General features: G+C 51.1%; 1 protein-coding gene across 1 annotated transcript; it reads left to right on the forward strand.

Moving 5' to 3' along the window:
- The first annotated feature begins 6,799 nt into the window (after positions 1–6,799).
- Positions 6,800–11,738, forward strand: Selenow (selenoprotein W). Its single transcript, XM_059253583.1, has 6 exons — positions 6,800–6,910; positions 8,707–8,731; positions 8,848–8,901; positions 9,105–9,179; positions 9,273–9,375; positions 11,427–11,738. Exons 1-5 carry the CDS (start codon positions 6,867–6,869, stop codon positions 9,354–9,356), a joined length of 282 nt encoding a protein of 93 aa, XP_059109566.1. The 5' UTR covers positions 6,800–6,866; the 3' UTR covers positions 9,357–9,375; positions 11,427–11,738.
- The last annotated feature ends 967 nt before the right edge of the window (positions 11,739–12,705 follow it).

The following is a 12,705-nucleotide window of genomic DNA, read 5'->3' on the forward strand; positions in this document are numbered from 1 at the left end:
TTCCTTTCATCTATACCTTGCCACATGGCTCGTGGCTTACCGGCATCTTCACAAGCTGTTTCTCATCGTGGCGGCTGGCAGTGTCTCTCTGACTCAGCCTTCCACTTCCCAGCTTTATTCTCCTCCTTGCCCCGCCTATACTTCCTGCCTAGCCAACGGCCAATCAGTGTTTTATTGATTAATTAGCAACACATTTGCCATACATCCCACAGCACACAGCCGCTCAGACCTGACCAAGTAAACACAGAGACTTACATTGGTTACAAACTGTATGGCCATGGCAGGCTTCTTGCTGACTGTTCTTACAGCTTAAATTAATCCATTTTTATAAATCTATACCTTGCCACATGGCTCGTGGCTTACCAGGATCTTCACATGCTGTTTGTCATCGTGGCGGCTGGCAGTGTCTCTCTGACTCAGCCTTCCACTTCCCAGCTTTATTCTCCTCCTTGTCCCGCCTATACTTCCTGGCCACTGGCCAATCAGTGATTTATTTACTGACCAATCAGCAACACACTTGACATACAGACCATCCCACAGCACACCTTTGCCCACTGAGTCTTCTCAGTGGCCCACCATTTAGATCAACATCATGAAATTTAAAACTATTTTGCTACATGAGACACCAAAGGTCAAGTATCATAGGATCTAACTGTGGGCCATGTTCAAATCGGGCTAATCCAAGAGGTGGAAGCTTTGGGTGGGGATGCCTCCTCCCACACTTCCTCTGATCCAACAACCACAATCACTGACTCCGCTCTCGTGTTTCTGCAGAGTTCACACTGGAGCACAGGTGGAGTAAGGGTCAGAGTTTATTTTTAGCAGGCGAGAAATCGAAAGTACATAGCCCAGAGCCAGAAAGGACTAAGCAAGGCCTTGCCACTGGCATCTGGACTCAGCAGTATTAGTCCAAGATTTCCCTCCAATGGGACAGTCAGGGTGGTCTCCTTCCTGGTGTAGGCAGAGGCTTTCTTAGAAGCTTCCTTACCCACAGTTACGTCTGTTACAGATGCATTAGAGGCAGGAATGTTATGTATGAGTGTTGCTCTAGCCCTTGGGAGGCCGAGGAGCTCATGGTCTAACCTGGGCCACATAGCAAGACCCTGTTTCTAAATAATCAGTCAATCGGAGAGAGAAAAGAAAGATCATAGAGAGAGAAAAGAAAGATCATAAAGTGCTAGAAGACATTCTGGTTGAGGAGCTTACTGGGAAAAAGACAATGGTGTCTTGTGTATGGTCCTCAGGAGGGCTCTTTGGGACCCAGTGGGAGCCTGTCAGACTTGATTTGATGTTCTTCCCAGAATCCTGTCCTTTCTCTGATCTGTCTGATCAGCTTGGGTATCTCAGACACCAGCTGATCTTCCCGTGTTCCCGACCTTGCTTTTTTTTTTTTTTTCAAGATTTATTTATTTCTGCATATGAGTGCTCTATTTGCATGTATGCCTGCATGACAGAAGAGGGCATCAGATTCCACTATAGATGGTTGTGAACTACCATGCGGTTGCTGGGAATTGAACTCAGGACCACTGGAAGAGCAACCAGGCATGGCTTAGCAGTTAAGAGCACTGATTGCTCTTCCAGAGGTCCTGAGTTCGATTCCCAGCAACCACATGCTGGCTCACAACCATCTGTAGTGAAATCTAGTTCCCTCTTCTGACATGCAGACATATATGCAGGCAGAATACTGTATATATAATAAATAAATTTTTAAAAATTAAAAAAACAAAATAAAATAAATAAAATAAAAATGGCCAGGTGTGGTAGCATGTCTTTAATCCCAGCGCTTGAGAGGCAGAGGCAGGCAGATCTCTGTGTGTTCAGGACAGCCAGAGCTACATAGTAAGACTATCTCAAACAAACAAACAAACAAACAAAAAGTTTATTATTGTTATCTCTCCTCCACCCCCGTGTGTGTGTGTGTGTGTGTGTGTGTGTGTGTGTGTGTGCGCACGTATGGAACTGCAGAGGCCAGAAGAGGGTGTCAGATCCCCCAGAGCTGGAATCACAGCTGGTTGTGAGCCTGCTGATGTGGTTGCTGGGAACAGAAATTCAGATCTCTGAAAGAGCAGCAAGCACTCTCAACCATGGAGGCACCAATCCAGCCCCTGACCTTGCTCCTTGAATTCTACTAAAGGAGCTGGAGAGATGGCTCAGTGGTTAAGAGCACTGGCTGCTCTTCTAGAGGACCTGGGTTCAATTCCCAGCAACCACGTGGGGGCTCACAGCCATCTGTAACTCCAGTCTCAGGGGATCCAGTGCCCTCTTCTGGGCATCACTGGCACTGTATGCACGTGATGCACAGATGCACATATATACATGCAGGCACAACGTACACATAAAATCAAAAATAAATTCAGAAATTTATTTCGATTAAAAAAGGGAGCCAGGTATGGTGGCACATGCCTTTAATTCCAGCAATCTCCGGAGGCAGAGGCAGAGCTCTGGGAGTTAGATGCCCACCTAGTCTACAAAGCGAGTTCCAGGATAGCGATGGTGGAAAACCCTGTCTCAAAAAACAAACAAACAAAAACAGCAAGATTCCCATGCGGCCTCAGCAGGGTGAGGAGGGAATAGGTGGGGGATGACATCAGAGATAAGGGACCAGATCGTGCACAGATTGGTGGCCCTTCCTGAGGACTGTGCCAGGACGGAGAGTGCAGGCAGGCTGTGGCCAGCATGACCTGGTGCCCTCTGGTGGCCGTGTGAGGACCAGGTTGTAGGAATGAAGGCTTTATTTTAAAGATTTATTTTTGTAGCTGTAAGTTTCCCGGCCCCGCAGCCGCTTATAAGATAATCACTCAGAGGCTTAATATTAATTGCAAATTCTATGGCCTATGGCTCAGGCTTCTTACTAGCTAGCTCTTATAACTTAACTCATAACTATTAATCTATGTATTGCCACGTGTTCCATGGCTTCACCTGCATCCCATTACATGTTGCTCCTTGGACAGCAGTTCGGCATCTCCCCTTACTCTCCTTTCTCCTCTCACTATCTCTTTTGGATTTTCCTGCCTGGCTCCATCCTGCCCTACAATAGGCCAATGCAGCTTTATTTATTAACCAATCAGAGCAACACATATTCACAGCATGCAGAAAGGCATCCCACAGCATATTTTGTTATGTTTAGTTATGCATATGTATACGTGAGGCTATATGGCTGTGAGTGCAGGTTTTCTGCCTAGCAGAGGTGTCAGAGACCCCTGGAGTTGGAGTTACAGGCAGTTGTGGGATGCCAGAAGTGGTTCTGGAAACTGAATGCAGGTCCTCTTAACCACTGAGCTATCTCTCCAGCCCTTGTTATTTATTTCCTCAAGACAGGGTTTCACTATGTAGCCCAGGCTGGTCTGGAGCTCACAGATATCTACTTGCCTGTCTGCCTCTTGAGTGCTGGGATTAAAGATGTGTGCCACCAGCCGGGCGGTGGTGGCGCACGCCTTTAATCCCAGCACTCGGGAGGCAGAGCCAGGCGGATCTCTGTGAGTTCGAGGCCAGCCTGGTCTACAAAGCGAGTTCCAGGAAAGGCGCAAAGCTACACAGAGAAACCCTGTCTCGAAAAACCAAAAAAAAAAAAAAAAAAAAAAAGATGTGTGCCACCATGCCCAGTTTATGAGACCCTGTCCTTTTTTTTTTTTTTTTTTTTTGGTTTTTCCAGACAGGGTTTCTCTGTGTAGCTTTGGAGCCTGTCCTGGAACTCACTCTGTAGCCCAGGCTGGCCTCGAACTCACAGAGATCCGCCTGCTTCTGCATACTGAGTGCTGGGATTAAAGGCGTACGCCACCACTACCTGGTGAGACCCTGTCGTTAAAAATAGAAAAAATGTCTGGGCAATAGTGGCACTCAGGAGGCAGAGGCAGGGGGATCTCTGTGAGTTCGAGACCAGCCTGGTCTACCCAGGGAGTTCCAGGACAGCCAGGGCTACACAGAGAAACCCTATCTCGAAAAACAAACAAACGAATGAATGAATAAATACATAAACAAATAAATAAAAAATAGGAAGAGAACTAAATGTCTTTAATAACACCTATTATATGACTTGTGTGTGTACTCATTGAGTGTGCATGCATGTGTGTGTATGTCTGTGTATGTTTTGTGTGTGTAGGTCAGAGGTCAATGTCAGGTGTCTTTCTCAGTTACTCTCCACCATATTGTTGGTTTTGGTTTTGGGGGGTGCTGGGGATTGAACCCAGGACCAGCTGCATGCTGGGCAAGTGCTCTGCCACTATGCTACTTTGCAGGCCCCACCCCAGTCTTTTTATGAGAGAGGGTCTCCCATTGAACCGAAGAGTTTTAGATTTGCCTAGGCTGGGTGGCCAGCCAGCTCCAGTGCTCTCTGCTTGTCCTGCGTCTCCAGTGCTGGGCATATACAGGTGCCACACCAGCCTTAGCTTTTGTGTCATCACTGGGGGTCGAACTCAGGACCCTCATGCTCATATGTAGAGCACTTTGTCCACGGCGTCATGAGTCGTCTCCCTAGCTCCTGTGACTATGATTTGGGGGCTTAGGAAGTTATATTTCTCAAAGGATGTAGTTTACCACTGACCAAGTTCAAAGATTAAGCAAAGATTTTAAATTAAGTTTTTTTTTTTTTTTAAAAAAAAGAGCCATTTTTTTACCTTAAAGAATTTGCTAGCCAGGAGGTGATGGCACATATCTTTTACTGTTAACCACCCCAACCCCTTAGCTGGCAAATAACTCTCCTATAGCCAAGCAGCTCCAAAGATGGCCACTGACTGGTAAGGGTCAGAGTTTTCCCTCCAGTCCTGGGTGTAACCAGCCCTGCAGCTACCCTGATCTCAGATTTCTGGCCTCCAGGGGTGTGAGAAGAGGCATGTCTGTGGTTTAAGCCACTGGGGTTGAGGCACTTTGTAAGGGCCAATAAATAGGCCCAGCTGCGTTGTACACAAGGCAGACTTTTCCAGAAGGAACTGTTTCCCCTCCATGTTGCAGCTGATTCTTGGAGGAAGAGCAGGAATCAGGAGTGAGAGGGCTAAACCAGCAAAGGCCCTGAGACAGGAATGTGGCTGAGGTCCCCTGCCAGAACCTCAGTGGTCCCTGTCACTGGGGCATTGGGAGAAAGGGCCAGAGGGGCCCTACAGGCCAAAGTACCATGGGATGGGGCATGCTAAGGTTTGGGATGTTGTCTCAAGGATATTGGGAACCACAGGAGAATTTGAGCTATGAACATTCACACTCGACTATGTTCATCGTTCTCCAAGACCGGATCATTATTCCTTTTCAGACTGTGATCACAGGTCCATGCTCTGTAGACAGAGAGGACGGGACACTGTAATTAGCCTGCCAGAGATGCCCAGTGAGGACAGAGGAAGGTTTCTGGTTATCTTCATTGAGTTCTCCCCAGTACACACTGCAGATTCCGGCTCTGATTCTTTCCAGGAGTCTGAGTGCATAAACACATCATCCTTTTAGGGAAGTGTAATTTTCTTACGGCCTTAAGCCATAAGAAATCCTTTGTTGCCAACTCACTCCTGTGAGGTCAAGGGGGAAATGAATGATTCAAATTTCATTCTTCCATGGGAGAATCGAAGCCCACCATCTGCATGCAGGCTAGGTTACTGATAGGGCACAAAGGGAGGCAGGTGGGAAGGAGACTGACATTTCCTTCTTTGGACCCGAGTTGGCCATTGGTGGGGGTAACTAGTGACTGTAAGTTAAAGGATGTCAGGTGTGAGATGAATCTCTCTCCTAATGAGCCATCCTTAGCAGGGGAGGGATTATAGGGGTATGGGGATGTGCATCCATAGGGTATGGAGGACAAGAAACTAGAGAGCAATACATAATTTCTTTGTGAACAAGTATCTCTTGCGAGGGTATATGCTCAGCTTCCATTAGGAGAAACTGAGGCTCAAGAGTCCAAAACCCTTAAATCAGATCGTCCACTTTCACAGTTATTTTACAGTTTTTGTTTGTTTGTTTGCTTGTTTTTTGAGCCGGTCTCTCTATGTAGACCTGTCTGTCCTGGAACTCTCTACGTAGCCTAGGCTGGCTTCGAACTCATAGAGATTTCTCGGCTGCTGGGATTAAAGGCAACACTTGGCTTTTTTGTTGTTGTCTCTTTTAGACAAACTGCTCGTGTACCTAGACTAGCAAGGATAACCTTGAACTCATAACCCTTCACTCTCCTTTTCCCAAATTCTGGGGTTACAGGCTTGTGCCACCGCCAGCAGTTTATGTGGTCCTAGGAAAGTATTCTGCTAACTGAGCTACAGCCCACGCCCGGTTCCAACACTTTCTAGGTACCCTTTCTGCGCGAAGGCGCAAAAGGAGAGGTTGCACACTTTTGGGGTCCAGCCGCCAGGCTGAAATGAGACAGCTGGGCCCGAAGTGCACGCTAGGACTCCCAGCATCACTTTTCCAGACCTAGGATTCACCTACCCTGAATCAATCAGGGCTGGAGACCCACGCCAATTGCCGGTCCCCTCAAGGAGGATGGGGCGCATGCGTCGTGTGCCTCAATTTCCCCGCGCAGCCCCTCCCAGCCACTCTGTAACTGAACTTCAGTCTCAGCGAATTCTCTGCCTCGAGCCACCGCCCTGAGGTCTGAACCATTCTAGCACGGAGAAGGGACAGCCAGGGGCGCGCAGGTGACTCGTCCCAGAGATGCCATCTATGGAGACAACCCCGGGATATCACGGGAACAGCATGGACTTCCGCGTGGGGGGTCGCGTCCGTGGCCACAGCCCTCGCCGCGTCCTGGAGCCTCGGTCCCCGCGCTACCCTGCTCCCCCCACCCCGCGCGTGCATTTGGTTTGCTCCGCCTCGAGAAGGTGTAGGGCTGTGCGCACGGCCCCGCACGCAGACCTCGAGGTCCTTGTTGCGCTTCGGTCGGGTCCTCGCTGTGTGCGGGGATGCGATCTGGAGCCATGGCGCTCGCTGTTCGAGTCTTGTATTGGTAAGTCCTGGTGACCACGGTCCCCCCTTTTCTCTGTTCCCGGTCCTTTGTGCCAGGGACTCCCTTCCGCGCTCCCCATCTTGTTGGCTGAGTACGGTGACTGCACCCCAGACCCCTCCATAGGGAGGGGCTTCCAAGTGGGTGGGACGGAAATAACAGCTCCGGGCAGATTCCCCCTCCCCACCCCTCCCCCCCGCATCTAACAGCGGGGCTTCTCACCCTGGGAAAGTGGAAACTGATGCTTGCGTCCTTTTTAAACAGTTGACTCAGCGCTGAGGGGAGGGGAAGGGTAGCATCGGGTTTCTCTGGGGACCTTCGCCTCCCGCCAGGCCGTTTCCCTTCCCCTCCCGCTCTGAGCAGCACCGGGTGAGAGAAGGCTGGATGGAGGTTGTCCTGTGGGGTGTGGGGAAGACTTGGATACATGGTGTGGCGCGCATAAGCGCTCTTGGGAACTCCGTGGATGCCCTGTGTCTGCACTGTAGTGCGAGTTACAGTTGCTGGCCCCTCCCAGTGTGTACTTGAAAAAGGGTGATGGTGGTGGTGGTGGTGCACACCTTCGGTCACAGCACTCGGAGGCAGAGAGGCAGGTGGAACTCTGTGAGTTCCAAGCCAGCCTGGTCCGCTTAACCAGTTCGAGGCAGCCAGGGCTACACAGTGAGATCCCCACTTCCAAAAGAGAAAAAGGGGTAGTGTGGGCTGGATAGTGGGCGTGAGGATGTAGCTCGGTGGTGCAGTGTTTGCCTGGAATGCACCAGGCCCTGTGTTCTGATCCCAGTATAACACGCCCCCACCCCCACCCCCCAAAAAAACCAGAAGACAAAAAAAAAAAACACCCAGCTTACCGGCCTCGGATGTGTGGGTGCTGGGGCTGTTAACCCCGCCCCTTTTCTGGCCTTAGTTCCCGTTCCGTAGTGTGAAGTGGAGCGTGTGTGTGTGTGTGTGTGTGTGTGTGTGTGTGTGTGTGTGTGTGTGAGATGGTGGTAGTTAACTCGTCAGCACTATAATTGTGCCCCTGCGAGAGGCAAGCATAGAAAGGCCAGCCATTTTCTCTTGATGGCTTTTTCTTCTGCAGCTGATACACAGCCAGCATGCAGTAAGTGATGAATAAGTGCCTGCTGCATGGATTCCCCACCCCTGAAGCCTCTTGAGGGAGCGGTATTCCATCTCCATTTTACAGGGAACGAAACCCAGTCTGGGAATGAAGCCGGGCTCGCTCAGGGTCCCGGCTTGAACTGAATCTGGGTTCCCTGATCTCTGCGCCATGTGATCCTCCGGACCCCTTGAGGGCTCTGACCAGTCCCGGATTTTCAGGCTGTCTTTCGAAAGGCTGCTTTGATGCGTGGCACCCATGAGGCCGCTGCACCGGATTCCAGGCCTAAAATGGTCTGCAGTAGAGAAAAGGGGGCTGGGGAGAGCTGGGATTCCTGAGTGACAGCCAGGCGGGGGAGTGGGTGGGTGGGATTCTTCAGAGGTAGCTTTTGTCCTAATTCACTCTCCTCTGTTTCCCTCCCCGTTGTCATCCTTGTGATCTCTCTGCCACCCCTCCCGCTGCCCCCTCGCCCCCTCTCGGCTCTCTTTGTGGGCTCTGCCCTGTTGCCCATCTCTCTGTGTGTGATTTGCATATCTTACCCTCTCGAGGGCCTCTGTCACCTCCTCTGCATTCTCATCTGGGCACCTCTTTATCTGTCCCCTCGCCTACTTCATCTCGTCCTGTTGCCCGGCTCACCTGGAAACCCATGCCGGCTTGGATCCATGCTGCCCTGGTGGACCGCAACAACCCTGGCTTCACCCACCAGTGGAGCTTGAGGCTACAAGCCCAAGGTGAGTGGAGTTTCTCAGGAGTGCCTTGAAGGAGGTCAGGGTGGGTATACCATGGGGAAGATTTGCCCGGCCTGGCTATGCGCCCCCAACAACTCCCTCCCATACCTTGTTTTCAGTATCTCCAGCTCAAGGAGAAGCTAGAACATGAGTTCCCCGGATGCCTGGACATTGTGAGTCTTGGAATGGGGACGGAATCACACTGGTCCCTTTTCTGTCACTTGGGACTGGGGGTGAATGGGGATGGGTTAGGACAATCCTCTATCCTTTTGACTTAGACTCTTGGGACATGGTGGGGAGGGTGTTCCTGAGAGGACGTTTCACACACACACACACACACACACACACACACACACCCAACGCCTTCTTTCCTCAGTGTGGCGAGGGGACTCCCCAGGTCACCGGGTTCTTTGAAGTAACAGTAGCCGGGAAGTTGGTTCACTCCAAGAAGGTAAGTCAGTGTCCTGCCTCATGGGAGTCACACGGTTGAGGGCCTAGGTTGGTGTCTGGGGCCCAGCTCAGCTCTCTCCTCTCTTCTCTTCAGAGAGGTGATGGCTACGTGGATACAGAAAGCAAGTTTCGGAAACTGGTGACCGCCATCAAAGCCGCCCTGGCTCAGTGCCAGTGACCCCTGGATGGAGGCAGGGGTATGGGGGCTGCTGGGGGGGGGGTGCCACCCTGGGCTGTGGTATCCTTCCCTGTGTATGGACTCTCAGAGTGCAGAGTGGGAAATGGCCACATCTCAGGGGCCCCTGGAGCCAGGAGGGCTAGGAATCATACTTGAGGGGTTGCAGGGTGGTACCCTGGAGGTGAGGGGGGGGAGGGGCTTTCCTTGAGTGGCCTTCTGGATTCTGGAGTGGAAGATACTGCAGGAAGTCAGGCTGTGGTTGAGGAGTGCTTGCCTGCCAGGCAGGAAGCCCAGAGTTCCAGCTTTAGCACTCTAGAGACTGGGTGATGTGACGTGACGTGACTCCCCCTGAAAATCCCAGCGCCAGGGAAGGCAGGAATGAGCACTTCCAAGGCTGAGGCAGAAGGATTGCTGTGAGTTGGGAGCCAGGCTGGGCCCCATGAGACCGTGTCTGAACAGAACAAAACAATGGAGCTGGGGAGATGTCCCAGAGGTTAGGAGCACTGGCCGCTCTTGCAGAGGACCCGGGTTCAGTCCCCGGACTGACAAGGTGATTCATAATCATCTGTAACTCCAGTTCCAGGGAGTCTGATGCCCTCTTCTGGTCTCTGAGGGTACTGCACACACAATATTCTCAGACATACATGCAGACAAACACTGCATACAAATAAAAACAAAACAAAATAAACATAAAGCAGAATCAGCGTTGTGGGGCAGGCCGGTGGTCCCAGCATTTTGGAGGTAGGGCCAGGAGGATCAAGAGTTCAAGGTTATCCTGGGCTACACAGTGAGTTTGTTGCCGTGGAGGGCTATGTGAGACAGTCTTTAAATTAAAAAAGCTGCCAGGGATGTAGAGATGGTTTGGAGCACTTGTTGCGCTTGCCAAGGACCTAGGTTCGATTCCCTGGTGGTTCACAATTCCTAACTCCAGTTCCAGGGAATCCAATGCACTCTTCTGACCTCCATGGGCACCAAGCACTCGGGTCCTGACAGGCAAAACACCAACACATAAAATGAATAAATCTAACAGTAACAAAATGCTGCTAAGGACCTGGCAGTCTGGCCCTGGGTCACCTTTGTTCCTTTGACAGAAGCAGTTTTCTGATGCGCTGGGCCATGTAGGAGCAGCCCAGGGACTAGTGTCCAACCCAGTGTGTTCTGGAATACAGTCCTGTTCCCTATTCACAGCACATTCGCAGTTGGATTTTATTTATTTATACATTTTGTTTTTTTAAGACAGAGTTTCTCTGTAATAGCCCTGGTTGTCCTGGAATTTGTTTGTAGACCAGGCTGGCCTCGAACTCTCTTTGTAGTGCTGCTAGTGTGAACCACCACTGCCAGGCTTTTTTTTTTTTTTTTTTTCTCTCCCTTTTACTGGGAGTTGAGCTCTCTCTGCCTCACACAATGCTAGGCAGGGGCTCTATCACTGAGCCACACCCCCAGCCCCTCACAGGGGGATTCTAGGCAGGGCTCTACCACTGAGCCACACTCCCAGCCCCTCACTGGGGGATTCTAGGCAGGGGCTCTACCACTGAGCCACACCCCAGCCCCTCATGGGGGTTCTCAGCAGGAGCTCTACCACTGAGCTACCTTTAGTATCTTTTTAATTTGAGACAAGTTCTGTCTGGTTGGCTGAGCTGGCTTGAACTGGAGCTCACAGTGGAGCCGAGGCTCTGTTTTGATTTTGTTTTCCTGTCATTTCCGTGTGTACTCCAAACTCAGCCTCCTCTACTACTGGGCAGCACTGGCTGGCCCAGCCAGAGCGGAGTCCTAGCTTCTCGCTCCACATCCTCTCCACCTTGGATTAGTTCCTGTACCTTGGTCTGGAACTGAGTATCACATCCCAAACCCCATGGACTAGATGCCCACTCCCAGCATGCTTTGCACCAGGAATCTGGTCAGTTTCACCTCAGCCGCGCACAGTGGCTCATCTGTGAAAGCAGCACTTGAGAGGCTGAGGTAGGAGGTTGCTGTGACCGCAGGAATGTGCCACCATGCCTGGCTGTGCTCCCCCTTTTATAGTCCCCCTTCCTCTGCCTCACAAGCTGACCATCCCCTCTCTCTCCACAGAGACCTCCTGGCAGCCGCCTTATGACAGGAAGGACTGAAATGTCTCAGACCTGTGGTCTTTCCTCGATGTTCCTGCGGCCACCAAGTCAGGCCAGAGGGTGCCTCTGTGAGGGGGTGTGCCTCCCCAGAATCCACCTGTGCACGCACCCTGCCCTGCCCTTCTGCCCTCTTCCTCACCTCTCCCTGAATTCCTCCGTGTCTCCCATCTACCCTCCTGCCTTGGTTTCCCCTCTCCAGCTCAGACTGCAAGAAGATAAGCAGCCATGTTGCCAACTGTTCCCAGTCGAATAAAAGTTGGATGAGGCAACCGAAGGGAGACACAGTTTATTTTGGTCGCAGTTCCTGGTCACAGTCCATCCTGGCAGGGAGGTCAAGGTATAGCAGGAGCTTGAAGAGACTGGTCACATTGTATCTGCAGTCAGGAGCAGAGAGATGGGGCTGGGAAATGGCTCAGCAGGCAAAGGTGCTTGCTGCCAAGACTGATCCCGAGTCCCATCCTTGGGAAGGAAAGAACCAACCAATTCCTGCACCTTGTCCTCTGACCTCCATCGCCTGCTTTGGCAAACACTCTGAAGAGTGCACACATGCTGCAGGCCGCAGGAATATATCATAAGAACTCAGCTGGTTATGGCAAAGTCACTACCTGGAGGGATCGGGGAATTCCTCCAGAGGAAGCCAAATCCCAAGGAGTTTTTGGTGTTACTTGGCTTGTTATATATCAGCTGTCTTCTGTTACGAAAATCATGTGTGCCTTCATAGTTTTCCCAATTGACTTTTCCCTAAGAAGGGCTAACAGTGTGGACTGATCACTCTCTGGACACACACATTCCAGGTATTTGGAGAACAGCCTCAGGAAAGGCTTTCTCTGGAATCAGATATCTCCCCTAGCCACTTTCAAGGACTACAGGAAACCACCCAGGTGGGCGCCCAACTTCCACAATGATAACAGCCCACCTACAAGTCTCCTGACTTAAATTCCACAAGGAGACACGGGGGTGGGGTGTGTGTGTGTGTGTGTGTGTGTGTGTGTGTGTGTGTGTGTGTGTCAACTTCCGAGGACTAACAATGATAGCAGCCCACAGGCAAGTCTCCTGACTTAAGGTAAATTCCACAAGGAGACACTGCCTAGGAGAGGTGGACGTTAATAGCTTTACACAATTTATCTCAGACCCTCCCTTTATATACCGGGACTTCCAGGGCATGTGGAGGACAGAGAAGAGAAAAGAGAATGGAAGAACTAGATGGGGAAGAACTAGATTGAAGGGCCAGAAGAGAGGAC

The sequence above is a fragment of the Peromyscus eremicus genome, chromosome 1 (genome assembly GCF_949786415.1).
Source record: "Peromyscus eremicus chromosome 1, PerEre_H2_v1, whole genome shotgun sequence".
In the NCBI taxonomy this organism is placed as follows: Eukaryota; Metazoa; Chordata; class Mammalia; order Rodentia; family Cricetidae; genus Peromyscus; species Peromyscus eremicus.